Consider the following 19,013-nt stretch of genomic DNA (forward strand, 5'->3'; position numbering starts at 1 on the left):
AAGCTGCGCCTCGTTCTCAGCCCCTCTCCCGTCACCTCGGTGCGGGGGGCTCTGAAGAGCCGGGGGTGCGGCGGCTCCGCTCCCCGTGCGGGGCCAGGGCCGTGCTGCGGGGGCACCTTCCCCGCGGGGCTCGGCCAGCGCTGTCCGCCCCGCGTCTCTTCCGAGGCCGCTCGGTGCCGCCCGCAGCGCCGGGGGCCAGCGGCGTTTGCGGGGTAATTCCGGGCGAGGGAATTGCGGGACACGTGAGCGCGGCGGGGCCGCCCCCGCCCCGGGACCGCCCGATGGGGCGGGCGCGGCAACAAAGGGCGGCGGGGACGGGTGGACGGGAGGGAGGGCATCGAGGGCCGGGCTGGAGGCTGCTCGTGTGGGTCTCACCTCCCGCCCCGTTCCCTCCTGTCCCGCAGCCCCGGCGGCCAGGACCGCTCGGCAGCCGCGCCAGGGCCAGGCTGCACCGGCCGCGCCGCAAATGAAGTGCGAGAACTGCACCAAAAAGGTGAGTGCGGCGGCCGGGTCCTGCCCGCCCCCTCGGCTTGTGGGGGACAGCGTCTTGGGGCTGGGGGGATGCAGCCGGCGGGGACGGCTTCGTCCGGCGGCCCGGGAGCCCCGGCAGGGGAAGTGGCGCTGGCCGCCGGCCCCAAGGTGACCGAGCTCCGCGTCCTCAGCCGTGGCCCGGCCGTGACACCTCCCGGCGGAGCCCCGAGCGCGGTAGCACCGGGATGTGGCCGCGCCTGGGCCCGGGCGACTCGGAGCGCCCTCGGCTCCTCCGGTGCCTGCGCGGGGCAGCCTCTCAGGTTAACAAACCGCCCAGAACTCTCGAATCCATGAAGCAGGGAAATTCCTAGGAAATTATTTCTGTCGTAGCAATTGTACTTTGAACACCGGGTCTTGCATGTGTTTCAGAACACTGTAAATAACTCTATCAGTGGTTAAGGACATGAACAGTTCTGCAAAAGTGTTCTTACAGAATGGTGAACGGGCTTTGCATAATCCACGCATTTCATGTTTTGTTTCAGGAGTGCAGTAAAAAACAGAAAAATGATGATACGCAAAGTACATCTGTTGATGCATTGAGTTCAAATGATGGCTCTGAAGAGGTAATGTTCCTTCTAAAAGCTGTGTTAGACTATATTCTTTTGTTTTGTGCACCCCAAAGGAGGTTATAAGGAGACAGCTTTCAACTAAATGTAACAATAAACATCAAGCAGTTGAAAACAATTTTGAGCTCTTACAGACACCCCTTAATATGTGAATCAAAAATCTTGTAAAAAGGTGAAAGAAAAGCCTTTACTATGCAAACACAAAACAGAAATTCCAAGTTCTAAAAATTTGGAATGCCAGAATTCTTACATCAAGTCTTCAGAACAGAGAGCTTATAAGAAGAGGAGTTTTGATAGTACAAGTGGACAGAATATCTACTTTCTCTTTATATCCAAGTACAAAATATTCCCTCTTCTCAGATGAGCTGCAGTTAGTGTCGTAGCCAGGAGTGTGAAACTCTTGATCTCACAGAATGTTTCCAGTGGGACTGTGTTCTGTTTGTTTTACCTCGTGGTACAAAGCCTAAGCCACCTTGCTGTTAAAGGGACATCTGGTTAAAGAGCTTTAAGCGTTCAAGGGAAAATTTTCTCAGTTACTTGGTGAGTTGATGGGGACTGTCAGTTCTGAAGCACAGTGCAAATTAAGTTACTAGCATATGGACTAGGGGCTAAATTTAGATCTTTGTTTACACTTAAACATTTTGCAGTTTCACAGTAATAGGAGGAGCAGAGCTATGATTGGGATGGAACATATTATTTTGTTTACCTGTAAATAACCTTGGATATTATGTAAGTGTCATGGATTGTCCTGCTTTAAACTCAGTAGTGATACTGTGTTTGCTTTTCATCTAGCTTATTGCAGAGATCTTGAAAATCATTTGATCATTATTAAATACTTGTTTACCTTTTTTTTTTGCCACCAGAAAAATGAGTTTGATACATTGGCTAATGCTAAAATACTCCTTAGCGACTGCCTAGCTTGTGATAGTTGCATGACATTGGAGGAAGGAGCCAGAGTTTTCCAACAGAATCAGAAGGAGTTCTTTCGTGTTCTCAACCTTAATAAGGTAAAGTGACCCAAACAATAACCCACTGTTTTCTGTGAGGAGGAGGCAGTTACAGAATGACTAAGCAGCCTGGTTTCCCAAGGCAGATAACGTGAAGATTTGTCAGGATATGCTTTTTCTAAAGAGGAAGTGAAAACTTCAGGCAGCTCAAACATTAAAGTACTTAAAATATTTTTGTACTGGAGTTGAGGTCACAGCACTCAACTTAAGCACCAGAGGGAAGTTACTGCACCTGCAGGAGGAAAGTTTATTGGCAATGTGATGATTTCATTACTGCACTAATAAATTATTCTGTAGTTCAGTGTTTATAGGTACTCATACCTTCATTGCTAGGACTGTTCTGGATGGTTTTTGGTGCTAATGTATCCACAGTATACAAACCTGTAAAGACATTCTTTTAAAATTAAAATTCTTTTTAATGTATATTCAACCTGACTACATTTTGTCCATACTCTTAGCAAACCTCCTAACTGTTCTATTGCTGTGTTATTTTCTGCTAACTTCTGTTTTTTTCTGAAAGTTAGTTGCAATGTGTAGTGCTCAGATCCTTAGAACCTGATATTAAATTAATTATTTTATGTCTGCTACAGACTTCTGTGCAAAAGCTACTAAAATTGAAAATTCTTCTTGATCTGTACATGTGTATCATAAATATGGATTAATTACAGTGCTTACATTTTCTTAGGAGTTTAACTCTTCATACAGAATGATGTAGTCATATATGAGAAAATTAGAAGAGAAGGGGGAGAAAATTATCTTTTGGGTCACATGGGTTCTGTTCAGAGGGCCTGAATCCTTCAACAGCAAGGCTGTCAAGTACCTTCATCACAACTCCAGGGGTCCAAACACAGACAGTGAGCAAAGGACAATCATGAGCTCTGAGTCAGGAGCTCTCCTTGAAGGGTCATTGCCCAGCATGTGGATCAGTACACACTCTGGGCTCTCACCTTTGCAGGGTGACACTTGTCTGTAGCACAGTCCTGCTTTGTCTTCCAAGGGTTCCACTGGTGTGGAAAATGTCCCAGCTAAAACACATGATTAATCTTCAGCTAAAGACCACAGTCATTAGAGTTGCACAGTTCCACACAATACACTGGGTATTTTCATAGGATTCCTCAGTGCTTACAAATGCTGATTTATGGAGGGTCCCATCTTGCCACTTTCCCTGAACAACTGCAATGATAAAGACATGGGAACCTTAACAAAAAAATCAGATATGTAATTTGCTGAGTTGTATTTATAGCTTCAAACGCCCCTGCTTCTGTAAACATTTTTTATTAATGTCTAAACATGCAGCTCTTTTCGTATTTGCTAGAATATTTAATTCTACTAGAACATCAGAGGTGCTGAATGTCCCTTAACTTTGCTTATGCCACTTGGAAACCAACCACAGAATTGTCCTAGGAAGGATGGTTTTCCCCTGAGTTATATAAAAGAAACATCTGCAGATGGTTGGAGATGAACACCATCAGGAGCAGAGGAACATCCTGTCCTGCTGCAGCTTGAGGGTTGTTTCATGGGATTTTAATGATCTGGCCCACTGAAGCATTAGACTCTAAGGAATAACTCCAGGAATGGGAAAGGAAGGGAAAACAAGGAGCCTTACCCTGTTGTAATGACATATCTTTTTTTTTTTCCCTTTGTTTAATTTACCAGAAATGTGATACCTCAAAACACAAAGTGTTGGCAGTGTCTCTATGCCCTCAGTCATTGCCTTATTTTGCTGCTAAATTCAGTCTCTCTGTGAATGAAGCAGCCAAGAGACTCTGTGGTTTCCTCAAAAGTCTTGGTAAGTTTGCATTTGTTAGGGTGGTGAAGCAGAAAGGGAGGGATTGTTTTGGTTGTTTTTGCTTTCTCAGCAGCCTTCCAGTACCTGAAGGGGCTGCAAGAACTGGAGAGGGCTTTTGGCAAGGGCATGGAGTGAAACAGGGCAGGGTTAGATTAGACAATAGGACAGAGTGGGAGTGGTGAGGCCATGGCACAGGTTCCCAGAGAAGCTGTGGCTGCCCCATGCCTGGAAGTGTCCAAGGCTGGGTTGGACTGGGCTTGGAGCAACCTGGGATAGTGGAAGGTGTCTCTGCCCATGCCAGGGGGTGGAACTGGATGAGTTTTAAGGTTCTTCCCAAGCAAAACCAATGGTGGGATTCCATTCCATGATATTTTGTTATGCAGTCCTAAGGTGCTGTTGCACAACCTTGTACAGAGTTTGAACTCCATGCTCTGGGAAGTTACAGCCAGGCACCAGTGCCACATACACCAGTGTGAGAAATGGGCTGGAGACATTCCCTGCTCACAGTAAAGGTCACAGAACAGGAGGACATTGTACAGCTGGTTCCAAAACCTTTTCTGCCAAGAAAACAGGGAGGGCTTAGTCACAAGCTTCTCATTATTTTATAACTTGAGGGAGAAGGTAATTCTTATTCTAAGTTCCTTTCAGTCCTTTTGACACATTGTATCTCTAGAAGATTCTCAGTTCTGGTTTTTTTTGTGTAATTTGAAATTACAAGAACTGTTGTGTCTGCCTATTTTATGTTAAAGCTGTATTTCCTTTGCTCATTATATACAAAGTTTTAAATAAAAAGCAAAAGCCACTTTCCTTGTAAATTTGGGTTGTTTTTTTTTTATTTACTTGAAGGAAGGACAGTAAAAAACTCTATAAACTGTTTCCTCCCATCTGTATCTATATATATATGTATGTATATATATTCATTTTTCATGTTTTTTCTGATGCATCTCTGCACCCAGTTTCTTCATCTCAAAGCATTGCAAAGTTCTGGTGGGCCCCAGTTTTCCTAGAATGCATTCATTATCTATACTCACTTCTGTGGGGATGTGCTCAGTGTTACGTAGGCTGAGGGAGTGTGTTGCTCAATGAGCAGCCAGATGCTCTCTGCTGTGTTGGTGATATGCTCCAGTACCTCTGCAAAAAACTTGAGCACTGGCAGATACGCCTCTTAGCTGGGTATAATTTTTTGTGACTTCAGCACATCTTGAAAAGAATATTGCTTTGCAAGAGTCACTGCATGTCACCCAGGAGTCGTGACATCCTGTTCAATTGAACTAAAAGTGATGGATGCAAAGTGCTCAGAAGTATGCAGAGTGTTTGCAGTGCTGCTTGCAGCATTAGCCACTTGGTGGTCCTTTTAAACTCAGGATGTAAAGATGTTTTTCCACTGTATGGCTTTTATTTGTGATTCTCCTGTTTGTGAAAATTTGCAGAGAGGAAAAAAGAGGGGACCCATGTTGATCCTTCAAGATTTTTCATAGGCCTGGAACTTTGAAATGGGTTTGTGGGGTGGAAAACATCCTAGTGATCCCCTGTTCCTTTCTGCTTGCTTCCCTAGGGGTGCATTATGTATTTGACACCACTATAGCTGCAGATTTCAGTATCCTGGAGAGCCAGAGGGAATTTGTGCAGCGGTACCAACGGAGGAACCAGGAGGAACATGCCTTACCAATGTTTGCCTCTGCTTGCCCTGGTAAGAACTGATTTATCCATCCTTCCTGCCCTTTAGACTGGTCTCACTGGGACTACCAAGGAGCTGAGGAAAGGGTCACTTCCTTTGGGAGCCTTACATAACTTAGAGCATTTTTGATTTGCGTTTCAGGGTCACCAAGCACACAGTATTTGTTCCCAGTATGTCTGGTCATCCTGAGTGCATTTCAGTGCTTGCAATTGAGAGTCAGAACTGCAATGGAGGAGTTTAGTGGGTGCTGCTTGTGTGTTCAGACCACAAAGTGTAACAGGGCATTTCCTCATTGAAAAGAATCTTAAAGGAACTTTAGTATAATTAAACCACAACCTTTGTTATGTTAAGCAAAGTTTAGAACTTGCCACTTAAGCCTAGGGGGAAGAAGCAAGTGACATTCTTTGTGATGACTGTGAGGTGGATATGTCTGACACTTGGAAAGTAATTCTCACATGAAATGTCACAGACTTGACTCGCTGAATGTCTCACTTCAGAGAACCTTGCATCTGAGAAGGTGTTCTGTTATGAGCAGAACCTGCACTTGTAACAGCTGAAAAGATGCAGAACATGCAGTCACTGCTTTCTTTTTCCATTGTTAGCATAGCACCATTTTAATTCAAGTAAAAAGTCACATTCCTAAAAAAAAAGTATCAAAAAGGAGGTAGAAGTAAGTCCTTTGTCTAACACCCTCAACTCCACCCTAAAGTTCATAGTGTTGCTTCTCAAAAGGCTGATAAAAATACCAAAGTATTTCTTGCTAGCTTTGAAATAACTCAAGTGGTTTGCATTTATTAAACATTAGAGTGATGATGAGTTGCTGTTGGTGATCCCCAGAATCTGCTGTTGTCATTGATTTGAAGTTTAAATACTGCTGTTTGAATCATACTTATATTTCTGTGTATTTCGTAGTGGAAGTATCTGGGTTATGCTTTAAGTACTACATATATATATATATTAAAAACATGTTTCTGTTTTTTCTGTTAATGTTATCTTAGTGTAACCTCTTATCTTCAGTAGCAGACATATAATGTATTGCTCTTTTTCTTGTAAAACCTGTGCAGTTGAAATACCCCCATTACTTAGTTTTGTTGTCTTGTATGTGCTTTAGGTAAAATTCGAAATCTGAGGATTTCTTTTAGAATTTGTCAGATAATTTAAATTTTCTTCATCTGGAAACAGAGCTCAGATTATCTGCTGCTCTCAGTGGAAATATTTTATAATAGATAACAGAGCACTTTTCTTGTCCTTGTGTGGTCTGCACAAGGTGGTTTCTGGTGTCATTGCTGGTTTTGGTGTCAGTTCTCTATTGTGATAGAGGTGGTAACAGAAGCATGGGTGCTTTCCATTTCTGTGAAACTAACCCAGTTTAAATCCATTTTGAAAACATATGGTATATTTCTTTGTCAGCAATTGGAGAAAACAAAAATCCTGATTAGTCATCTTTAAAGAGAGGTTGTTCACTGTGTTTCTTGACCTTATTTGAGTGCATTTTCTGTTCCTTTTTCTCCTTCCTCTTTCTACCCTCAGATTACATAAATTTGTCCCAGAGATGTTGTTTACTGGGTGTGTTTATCACAAAACGGTTTTTCTATAGCTCTGTAGATGCAAGGTCAATGTGAACTCAAGTATAAATGCTTTACTCTTTTTTATCTTGGTGTGTGACTTTGCACAGACCTATCCCCCTCTGCAGCCTTCTGGGGTGTAACATCTACCATGAGCAAAGAGCAGAGCCTGGATAGCCCAGAACCTGAGAAAAGCTGTTGTCTTGTCCCTGTCTTAATTGTTCAACTCCTGCTACTCTCTGGGGAGAAACTGAGCTCATTTTTTGGTTTGTTTCCTGTTGAAAGAACAGTACTGTTACTACTAATAGTATATGCAATATCTCAAAATAATCGGTTCCCTTCCTTAATGTACCAGGCTGGTGAGCAACAGGAAGCACTTGCTCTGGAAAATCTAGTGTTTATAAGGCACTGCCAACCTCTGTGTCCTCCCAGAAAAGCCAGTGAGGCAGACTTGCAGCAGCAGCAGGAAGCTCATAAGTATTGAGGATTCTAATGCTTTTGTCCCAGTCCCAATTTCCTTTTCCAGGAATGGGGTTTTACGGTAGCAAAAGTTTGCTTAGTTTCTTTTACACTTCCTACAGATCCATAGATGCACCTTCATGATTTTTCTCACAATAAACCACCAAAGATAACATGTTCTGAGCTGCAGCTGCAAGAGCTCATATGGTGTCTTGTAGTGCCTTCTGCTCTTTGATGCCAACACGAGCCAGCAAATTGCCAAGAATGCAAATGAGTTTATGAAGGGTGTGGATCTGGATGAGTGCAGCTGTACCCTGATATAAGAATGGAGTCTCTGAGGTTTTCCCTAGCTGTGGCTCTGCAATTCAGCCCTGTGATAAAGGTGCAGAAGCAGCAGTGTGTGTGTGGAGTGCAGGTAAATGCTCACTCACCCAGGCTGCCTGTACAATTTACCAGTGACTAATGAGACTAATGATCTTTGGGAGCTGCTGCTATGAGACACTTGTTCCATCCATTGCAAGGATGGAAACAATTTAAGGAATGGATTGAGACAGTATCTGTCAGAAATCTCTTGGGATTTAGTGAAATTTCCTTATAGGTCATGACTACAATATCAAAAACATTCCAATTATAAGAGCACTCATAGTAGGAGTGCTGGGGTGATTAATGGTGAGTACAAGTGTTTTTAAAACTGTCTTTGTTTTGTTTGAAGCAGTTTTAGTTCTGTTTGGAGAGCACTTGAGACTAAAGCCATTTAATCAATGGGATGTACCTATCATGCAGAATATGCCACTACAGCTTTTTACCAAGCACCAATAAATTCAGTGCTTTGTTGTAGGTAATGTCTTAGACTTAAAGTCCCAGTTGAAGGTGGACATTAGGCAAACTTCCAGTTCAGAATCTTGAAATGCAGTACATGATGGGTTAATCCATGGTCCTCAGCTTTTCCTACAGCAGAATTGAATGCTTGTTGAAGATGTGTGATTTTTTTTATGGAAACCAGCCTGTACGTTAACAAGAATTGGGAATACTTAAACAGCTTTGGGTTTTCCTAATACTTAGCACCTTCTCATTTTCAGCAGTAAAATGTTATTACACTGAGAAGACTATTTCTCTGCTACAGAGAGACAAATCATCTGAACACTGCTTTGCATCCCAGTTTCGTGCTGCTGTTGGCATTTGTGGTATTGTTCTGACTTAAACAGTACCAGGTGTTTTTACATAAGTGGTAATTTCAAGCTTAAAAATTAACCTCCAGGTTTTCCCCTTCCTGGGCAGCATGTACTACACAGCAGTTTCTCTCTTTTATGTAATCACTAATTTGCTTGAAGACAAAGCACAATTCTTTTCACCATTTCTTAGCACCAAAAGCAACACACCTGCCTCGAAGGCTGGACCTAACTCCCCTGCACAATGTAGGTGTCATGTAGATGAAAAAAGCTCCAACCCTTGCTGTGAAGGATTCTGGGCTTTTCAGTAAGAGCTACAGAGCCCAAGAAAGAATTGCACACCCTAAATACCTTGATTTGTGCATTTACTAGGGGAATAATACAACAGCTCTAGATGTTGGGGGTGCTCTGGGTATCTACAGCTTACCCAAGCTGGAATGCTGAAGGGGTCTGGTGAAAGAGAGGGGGATTCCTGAGGAACTAAGGACAAATGTTGCATGCAGAAAGATTTCAGATGGTTCCTGTGGGTGTGGGAGTGTGAGGGTGTTTCTGAAGGTGTGGCTACTCTAACAATAGTAAAAGAAGCCATTTTTTTCTAGGCTTAATCCATGTGCATCTTTATCCATTTATCCAACAGTCTCTTCTGTTCTAGGGGAGGCAAGCTGGGTGCGTGGATATTAAATCTCAGGAAGCACCAGGTTACAGTTAAGCAGCCAAACAGTGCATTTGTTGTAGTATGTGGTGATCCAAGGGCTGAAGTCTAGAAGGTCAAATTTTTGTTAGCTGGGGTCTTGTTCTTTCTGCTTTGTTAAATCTGTGCATGAGGAGGGGGGTAACAGGTCATGAAGTTCACAGTGGACCTTGGTCTAGAATTACTGACACAGTGAATTATTGATTATTGACTAAAGCATTATTAACAGAGCCTTGAGGTTCCCAAGGTGGGGCTTCCAGCCTACCCAAAAATGTCCTTCCTATTGTGAAGGTGTCATCATTTTCAGGATCTGTTGTGTGACTGCTGCCACTTGCTGTGCTTATGGGTCACTTCTCTGTAGCTGACATGTTTTTGTGCTTGCAGGCTGGATCCGATATGCTGAAAGGGTACTCACCAACCTGGTGACCTCTCACATTTGCACTGCAAAGTCTCCACAGCAGATCATGGGCTCCCTTGTGAAGGGCTACTTTGCCAGGCAGCAGGTAAGTAATTCTGATTTATTTTTACCATTATAGTCTTCTAAATAGAGAAGATGAGCTTTAATACTGAGATGCAGCTTCTAGTGTATTATATTTGTCCTTTACTTGAAGAAGAAATGATGCTCTGCTGCTGTACAGGTGCCCATCATGAGAAGAATGTACAAAGAACCTCATTTTATACAGTGCAGTGTGAGCTGGCAGCAATCCTTGCACCCCCAGTGCAACAGGGATTTAGATACTTATGGGTAAAGTTAAAAGTTAAATCCGTAGCAGTTCAAGGGTTTTTTGTGAAATGCTGCCTGTGTAGTTCTACAGCACAGCCAAAACAGGAGTGGAGGATAATAATGTGGAAATTGCCCTGTTATCTGAGATCAATGAAAGCATTGTATCCTAGGAACTAACCTTTTTATCTCCTCAATTTTGTGTGTTGAAAAAATTGCTGTTCTCTACATATCATACCAAAATGGAGCTACAGGCACATTCTGTAGGGAAGTGCTGCTGTCTGCAGGTTCTAGTCACTCACATCTTGCAGACAAATTCTGATGGGCTTCCTGTGGGTGAAAGTGAGTGAGTGACAGGCAGAAACCAGAACTTTGAACTCCTGACTTGTATTCACTTTCTAAGGCAATCAAAAAGCTGCAGAAAATGTGGTCTGAGGGAATATGGTCCAGCAAGGAGGCCAGCTTTGGCAGTTTGTTGCTGATGCTTTGTGACTTCTGACAAATCATTATCTGTATGCAGCATTCTTTAAAATTAATGGCTAGGGACTTGTTCCAGGTATTGCCTGCATGAGGATAATGTCCCTAATTTTGTCCCTGCCATCCTTCAAGCTGTCTTTTGCTCTCCACGGATTTCACATGTGCTCCCTTCTGTGTTCCACAGAATTTGTCTCCTGATAAAATTTTCCATGTAGTCGTGGCACCTTGTTATGACAAAAAGCTGGAAGCCTTGAGGGAAGATTTCTACACTGCCTTGTATAATTCACCAGAAGTTGATTGTGTCCTGACATCAGGTTAACTTTTTTAAACTTATCATCTATAAATAAATAAGTGAATCACCTTTTTTGGGTTAGCCTTTATGCCAGAGTTTGCTTTTTTCAAGTCTGGTTTAGTCATTAGGTTTTTTTCTGCTTTAAAGATTAGTACATATTTTTGTACTCCTGGTAGTACAAGTACTGCACAGGGAAGGCAGAGTGACACATCCTTTCCTTCTAAGTTGCTATTCTTAAAAGAAATCAGTTATTTTGTCAGCCTGTTAGAGAAGGTTAAAGTTATGCAAATCCATAATTAAAATGATTATCTGGCTTGTCTATGGTCGTTATTTTACTAAGAATTATTCCTAATTCATGGCACCAGTTGCCTTTTGGTGAAGATGATGTCTTTAGCCTTAGTGTCCAGACATCCTGCAGTGTAGTTTGGATATTTCCAAACTTGGCCTAACAGAAAGGCTGAGGATTTAAGCAGAATTTGGGCAAGATGTAGGCCTCTTTTCTTTGGGGCTGGAAGTGTCAGGCTTCTCAGTTACTGGAGAGAAGTGACTGTAGGAAGAGCTGGAGAATGTGACTCGAAGCACATGCAGGTGTTGGGATGTTGATCTCTGAAACAGAGGCACAGTGTTGTGCTTTGTGTTCAAAGTAAAATGTCATGTGTTTTCTCACAGGTGAAATTGTCCAAATAATGGAACAGAAAAATGTGTCTATGAAAGATGTGGCTGAAGTACCTGTAGATAGTTTGTAAGTAGTTTTGTTGTGGATTGCTTCCTTACTTTGATGACAAATATTCAACATAAATGTAAAACTGCTTAGAAGAATGTTTTTTCTTTTTAGAGAAAAAAATGTGCATCAAAGCCTGAGCTTCACCCTTTATAGTGGCCTAACCCAGAAAAATATTCTCTTAGATATTCACTGCTAAATATAGAAGTGATATGAAACAGAAAATATAAACCTGCATGTACGGTCTAAATACAAAGCAGATAATTTAAGGTAGTGACCCTTTGAAATTTATGACTTGAAGATGTGTGTAGCTCCTGATTTATATTTTAATGCAGTAAAAATAGATTAGACTGCATGAAGTTCAAGCCTTGAAGTGTGGCTGTCTGGGGGTGGTGACCCTGTTGTGAGCTGTCCTGTGCTCCTTGTGCAGAGCCCAGCAGTCTGATTTTCCCTGTCCAGCTGCCTCCCACAAAGCTGCTGGGACACAGTCCTGGGCCTGACCATCTGCTCTGGGCTCCCCTCTCCTTCACAGCAGCATCCTCACTGTAAATTTCCCTTCCCCAGTATGTTCATGTAGAAGGCTAGAAGCAACACCCTTTCAGGAAATGGTAATTAATTGGTTTTTATACTGAGGACAGCAGTCAGTTTTTCAAGATGAGCTCAAACTGAGCTGTGCTTTAGATGAGGACACAAAGCATTGGAGAGGTTTTGTTTCCATCCCTTATGCTTGGCTCAGGGAGCAGTGTGTGTGGTGTTTAATTCTGCAGTTACAGAGGCTGCTCTCCCTGATCTTTGTTCAGCTGTGACAGATGTTCCTTGGTATCTTTCCAGAGGGCTGCTAGTGAAGCAATAAATGTGCTGTCTTGCACAAAACAGAAAGCTCTGGAAGTGCTGAAAAATCCTTTTCAGTTCCAGCTGGTATCCTGCTTGGATGTAGAGGGGATAAATTTGAGTGGGTCAGTGGGAACATGTTCAGAGCTGTGTTTGTAGTGCAGTTCCTATGATTGCTTCTACCCGAGATTGTCACACAGAATGAGAATGAATAAAGTTCTTGCAGGAATAATCACAGAGACAGTCATGTAATTCTATGGCAGAATCACTTAGAGAGTCTTTTAATTCTCCATCAGCCTGTCCAGTGAAAGGACAAGCTGTTATTCAGAGTGTACCTGGTTTGTTAACTCAATTTATGGAATCACAGACTATCCTGAGCTGGAAGGAGCCCATGAGGATCACCCAGCCCAGCTCCAGTCGCTGCCCAGACACCCCAAAATCCCTGGCAGGGGTGCCCAAAGGCTCCTGGAGCTCTGGCAGCCTCAGGCTGTGCCCATTCCCTGGGGAGCCTGGGCAGTGCCAGCACCTCTGGGGGAAGAACCTTTCCCTGAGATCCAACCCAAAGCTCCCCTGGCCCAGCTCCAGCCGTTCTGTGGCTTCTGTCACTGTCACAGAGATCAGAGCTGCCCCTCAGGGGGAGCTGCAGATCCTGGTGAGGTCTGACCTCAGTCTCCTCCAGGCTGAACAAGCCAAGTGCCCTCAATTTATATCGGAAAATAATTTTTAAAAGGACTGATCTGATAATACTGGTTCAACTGTGAGATGTAATGACATAAATTTTTGCTCTTCTGGGGTCTTAAAGTAGATCTTGCAGAGAAATTTGAACTTGAAGTCATCCTCTTAAAACAAGTCCCAGCACAGCAGCAATTTGTCATAAAGTGCTGGGTATTAAAACAGTTTTATGAATGTGGGCTCTTCAGAGCTGCTTTTAACAGAGGGGTGGTGAACTTCCAGGAGATGCCCTTGGGATCTGATCTCCCATTTTCTCTCCTGAACCACAGCATAGCTCTCATTTTCAGTGTACACCGTTGTAACCTGGTTGCAGCTGTAGTGATTTGGTGTGATTTTATTGGCACAGTCTTACAGACTGTGACAATTCCTAAAGCAGGGAGAATTGTCAGCAAGGACTCATAACTTCAGAAGTAGTTTTATATTCTCACAGGCAAAAAATGATCATTTATTTGAATAATTTTATTTAAATAGTTTTTCTCTAAAATGGCTCTTAAGTAGTAAATTACTTAAAATCTTCAGGTTGTGATGAAGGTGCATACTTATAAACTACTGTTGCTTGATATTTCTCAAAATGGAAAGCCGTGTATAATTTTTTTAATTAATTTTTTTCACATCTCACTGCTGTCCTGAGTAATTTACATTTTTTAAGCTGTAATAAATAAAAATGTAATGTATTTTCAGTGCTACAAAACACTTCTTAGTGGGAGAGACAGAGAAGGGGAGAAACAAACTTCTTTATTGAAGTGAAAGAATGAAATTTTTGGAGTTGATCTTCCATTTTGTTGTTTCCTAAGGTTTGATGACCTAAAGGAGGGAGATGTAGTAAGGCATGATGGGAAGAGATCTGATGGTTACCTGGAGCACATTTTTAAACATGCTGCAAAGGAGCTTTTTGGCATGGATGTCAAGGAGATAACCTACAAAGCATTAAAGTAAGTTAGAGTTTTGTATCCTTGTTATGTAGAATGGGTGAGCTAGAACAGAAGAGGGTATTTCCACTTGGAAGGGACCCACAGCAGTCATTTAGTCCAACTGCCTGAGCATTTTGGGCTGACCAGAAGTCAAAGCATGTTACTGAGGACTTTATCCAAATGCCCCTTAGACACTGAGAGCCTTGGGGCATTGGCCACCTCCCTTGGCAGGCCTGTGCCAGGGTTTGGCCACCCTCTTGGCAAGGAACTGGTTCCTGAAGCCCAGGAATTCCCCTGCTTTGGTTGGTGCTGCAGTGAAAGAAACTGCTAGCCTGGTCTTCGGCTGATAGGCAGTTACAGGCTATAAACCTGCAAGTCTCTCACTGTAAAGCAGTTCCTGCTGGTACTCACTGTATTAAAAACTTACCTGCACTTGAAAATGAAGTTGAATTCTATTATGAAGATTCCACCCCAACTTCTAAACCCAACTCAGTTTAGAAGGTGGAAGAGTTCACCTTGATCTCGCTGTTACACTTGTTCTGTTCCCTTTGGAGCATCTGAACACGAACTGGCACAGTTGGATTGTTCCTCTGGGAATGCAGGGGGTTAAAATGTTCTCTGTGTGTCTTGACAGGAACAAGGACTTTCAAGAAGTTACCCTAGAAAAGGATGGGGAGACAGTGCTGCGTTTTGCAGCAGCTTATGGCTTTAGAAATATCCAAAACATGGTCCTGAAGTTGAAAAAAGGAAAGTTTTTCTACCATTTTGTGGAAGTCCTTGCCTGTCCTGGAGGTAAGAATAATTGTGGATCTGCAATTGTTCTGCACATGTATCTTGAATCTCAGAGGAAAGCTGCCTTACAGGCAGGCACTTAATTTCATTCCCTCTTAATTCTCTTCTTAATAATCTAAAATCTCACTATTTATTGGAGTGTCTAAAACACCAATTACAGTTGCAGGGTTGGTTCAAAAAATGATTGAGTTTTCTATAATTAGTCACAGTATTACTTGTTCTCTTCTGACCTATAAATAAGTGCCTGCACTGCCAAACCTCAGAGGATGCTCTGAAATGGTGGCTGTCAAGGGCAAGAAAAGACAAGGAACATAATTAGGATCATAAAACCATGGAGAATGCAGAGAAAGATTGTTGATATGGAAACCTCATTTCCATTAAGATGAAGTTGATACCGGAGTCACTTTAGGTAAATACAAATTGTAACAGTGTGGGGGCAAGTTAAAAAAAAAAGTCCTTTAGAGAAGTGTGAAAAAAAAATTCTGAGTTAACAGAGACTTTCTTTTCACATCAAATCTCCATCACCTTCTATGTTTTTCATTTCTTTTTTCCCTAAGGGTGCCTCAATGGAAAGGGCCAGGCCCAGACAGAGGATGGCAAACCAGACAGAGCCCTGCTGGCCCAGATGGAAGAGGTGTACACCGCGATTCCCGTCAGGCTGCCAGAAACCAACCTGCACGTCCAGAGGATGTACCAGGACTGGCTGGAGGGCATGGACTCCAAGAAGGTCCAGGACACTCTGCACACCACGTACAGTGCAGTAAATCAAAGCACGAGCAGTTTGGATATCAAATGGTAACGGGTGCAGGTGCAGAGCTGTGCTGAGGCTGCAGGGCAGTGCCGGAACCCTCTGCAATCGCGGCCGCTGGGCACCCGCGAGGGAGGCTCTGCCCAGCTCGGGACTGTTCTTGGGAAGAACCACTGCTTTGCAAAAGTTCTTGGGAAAAACCATTGCTTTGCAAAACCAGAGAAGTCTCCAAAAGCCCTGGTTCCTGCCACTGTCATTTAACTCTTAATCTTTGTCATTTCCTGCATAGAATGGATTTCTTCATTCTAAAGCCTGATCTTGCAAGGTACATAAGCCCTTTCTACCAGGGACAGGGAGTGCAATTCCTGATCAAGTTACTCCCTGAAGTGAAGGAATCACTGCATTAAACAGGCTCCTCCAAGAGGCTGAGATGATTTTACTTCTAGGTCTGCAGTCCCTATCATCACAGGAGAACAGTCAACAGGAATTTCAGTATTGACACAGTTGGTGTGAAGTAAATTGGGATTTACTTACCTTGTTAAGGAAAATAACCTTTTAAAGGACAAGTGAGTATATGGAAAGATGTAATGAATTTCTATAAGCCCTGTATCCATAATTCAGCAAAAAATACTCAGTTCCAAACTAGCCACCATTTCTTACTGATGTAGTGTCACAGAATGCTTCACAGAAACTGAATCTGGGAGTGTAATGCTAAATGGTTCATTTGAAATAGTTCCAAAGAGGTTGGTTGGTACAAGAAGAGAACTTTGTTTCCTTGTAAGTTTTCTGCTAAGCTTGCAGCCAGAAGGAGTGGTGCTGCATGCTTTGGCTTCTCTCTGAGAGTGGAACATGCCCAGATTGTTCTTTCATTTGTCTCCATGTTGAAAGACTTGTGCAAAAAATAACTTCCTGGGGTGCCTCTGAGAAAAAATACTGAGCAATGCTTGTGAGCTCATCAGAGTTACAATACATTGGCATCATGAATTTTGATGCACTTATTTTTATAAATATCCTATAGAGGTTCATTAACAGACATTGTGAAGTGGTACTGCCGTGCAGCTTGTCTGCAACTTCCCCAGTTGTCAGAGAGTTAATGAAGAATGTGATGGACAAAAGAAATTAAGACTCCTGCCAGACTAATTCAGATTTTCTTGGTAGCATCAGATCTGTTCACAATTAATGGCTGTTTGAATCTAGCAAAGTTCTAGCTTTCCTTATGCAGCCTGAAAGTGTGGATGAGCTTTTTTAACTATTTCATGCAGTTTGAATGAATCTTCTTGCAAACTTCTCCAATATCACAACTGCTTGTGTAAGAAATCCTGCAAAAGTGTTTAAAATACACATTTAACCTGGACACAGTGGAATGGGATGAAGCATCAGGGAAGGCAGGGCAAGACCTGGCATTGGCTAGACCAGGGAGGCTGATAAGGAGAGAGACAGTGAAGTGTCACCCTGCTGACAAGAAATAGCCCTCTTAATGTGAAGCTGTTAAAAATTGCAGCTTTCCATTGGACCTCCACCTAAATAACAAACTATTGCATGTGGAGGGAAGTTTCCTTTCAAAAAGTTGATTAGTGCACTACTTGAATGCCCACAATGAGATTATGCCCATGAATTATAGAAATTAGCCTTTGCAAGTTGTTCCTTGTGGTAAGAATGATACATAACGTGGTGCAATATCAGAACATCGACAGAAATCTACCTCTGTATGGGAAAGGGAGTCCAGGAGTTGTGGGAAGAGCTGTGTGTAGCTGGAACTGTAAAAATGTCTGCTACAGAAAGGTGGGGGTGTTGTGTGACATTTCAGAACAGATTACTTTCAGGAGCAACATACACCTCCTTCGGTCTGATTTTCTTTATCTGCCGTGATTTCCTCCAAAAACTCCACCAGAATAATGTAATAAAGTGGTCCTGTTCAGTTTGTATAGGCCTGTTTCTCTGTATATATGGTTTGTAGCTGGATGCATGTTTAAATTATATCGCTGCTGCTCTTTGTACAGTGTGCTTATTTTTTTATGTGTGTGTACTGGGTAAAATGGTACAAAAACAAGAAATCTTCAGTAAGCTACACAAGAGCTGCCTTGCTGTTCTGAAAGCAGAGCCCTGGACTGTTTGTACAACGTGATGGATCCTCCCCAGGGCTGGATGGCACTTTGGCCAGTGCGTGCCTGCTGCTCTCCCTGTGCTGCTGGGGGAGCTCAGGACTGGGCTGGGCAGTGGCTGAAACAAATCTGCTCTGCTCCCAGAGCAAGGGAAACCAGTGGCTCAGTGTCTAAAATAACCTGTTTCAGCTGGATCCACCATTCCTTCCCTCTGCTCAAGGGTTTTAACCTATTGAGGTAGTCACAGTGCAGAGCTGTTGATGATTTATCTTTTCTAAAGACAAGGAAGGCATCTTAACTGAGCTTGTAGTGGCCACACAGAATGTGTTATCATCAGTGACCTAACTAACTGAGACTTGTCTTTTTTATTTCTTTTTTGGTCAGCTTTTGTTTTATAATACTTTATTTGGTGTAAAATATTTTCATTTTTTAAAGGCCTTTTCTTTAAAGTGCCAGTTTAAAAGGAAAGATCCATCCCATAAATCTTTCCCCCTTCTTTCACTGAAATTTTAACTTATATCAGAAAACGTTGTTGCAGCTTCATATATAGTGAAATAATTGCCTAAGGTTTGATTCTGACTTTTAAATCTGCAGTTGGAAAGTCCATTAACATCGACAATACGTGTAGTTTGTAGCCACACTTCTGAAATTACAGTACCACTTAATTCCCTGATTCCCTAATTATTTCTACTGCTACTGTCTTTTCAGCAACAGGAAAAGCTCCTGACGTGGCCACAGCCATAGTGCTTTACCTCTGCCTTGAATGTTGTGCTGAGACAAGAGGATTTTTAGAAAATTGTAAACTGGAGGGATTGTGGGAAAGGAATTGGACATAGGAAATGAATTAATAAAATTGTCTTGGGATGTTCTTGACTTGAGCATGAGATGCTGGATTCTTGGGGTTATGGTTCTTTGCTCTGAGATTGTTCCAGCACGTTTTGAAGTCCCTTTGCCTGGTGCAGGAGGATTCCCTCAGCCACAGCACCTGTGTGTCCCCTGTGGCCAAGGACCCGAGCAGCCCTGGCTGTGCTGTCCCCCAGAGTAATGCAGATACCCAAATGCAGCACTCTCAGCTGGATTATACCTGGATGATGTTCAGTTACCCAAATTTTGGTGCTTTGTTTTCAAGTGCAGCATGACCATGAATTGTGAATAAATCTCAGTGCTCAATTCTGTGCTGGTTCTGTCTCATTCCATGTAGAAGTTTCTTTGAGTAGACCTGGTTTTACCC

At 42.7% G+C, this 19,013-nt stretch overlaps 1 protein-coding gene across 3 annotated transcripts; it reads left to right on the plus strand.

Moving 5' to 3' along the window:
* The first annotated feature begins 318 nt into the window (after window positions 1–318).
* On the plus strand, window positions 319–18,955 carry NARF (nuclear prelamin A recognition factor). Of its 3 annotated transcripts, XR_004499786.1 has the most exons (12): window positions 405–493; window positions 1,014–1,094; window positions 1,961–2,104; window positions 3,761–3,893; window positions 5,449–5,583; window positions 9,840–9,958; window positions 10,838–10,967; window positions 11,615–11,687; window positions 14,024–14,161; window positions 14,775–14,932; window positions 15,490–16,246; window positions 18,491–18,955. XR_004499786.1 is itself a non-coding variant. In XM_015645746.3 (11 exons), exons 1-11 carry the CDS (start codon window positions 467–469, stop codon window positions 15,729–15,731), a joined length of 1,380 nt encoding a protein of 459 aa, XP_015501232.1. In that variant the 5' UTR covers window positions 319–466; the 3' UTR covers window positions 15,732–18,955. The 3 variants fall into 3 exon arrangements, 2 of the variants coding, with proteins under 2 accessions (XP_015501232.1, XP_015501233.1); XM_015645746.3 differs by having other exon boundaries at window positions 319–493; window positions 15,490–18,955; XM_015645747.1 differs by lacking the exon at window positions 14,024–14,161 and having other exon boundaries at window positions 15,490–18,955.
* Window positions 18,956–19,013: the final 58 nt, after the last annotated feature.

Source organism: Parus major, chromosome 18, assembly GCF_001522545.3.
Source record: "Parus major isolate Abel chromosome 18, Parus_major1.1, whole genome shotgun sequence".
NCBI classification, from domain to species: domain Eukaryota; kingdom Metazoa; phylum Chordata; class Aves; order Passeriformes; family Paridae; genus Parus; species Parus major.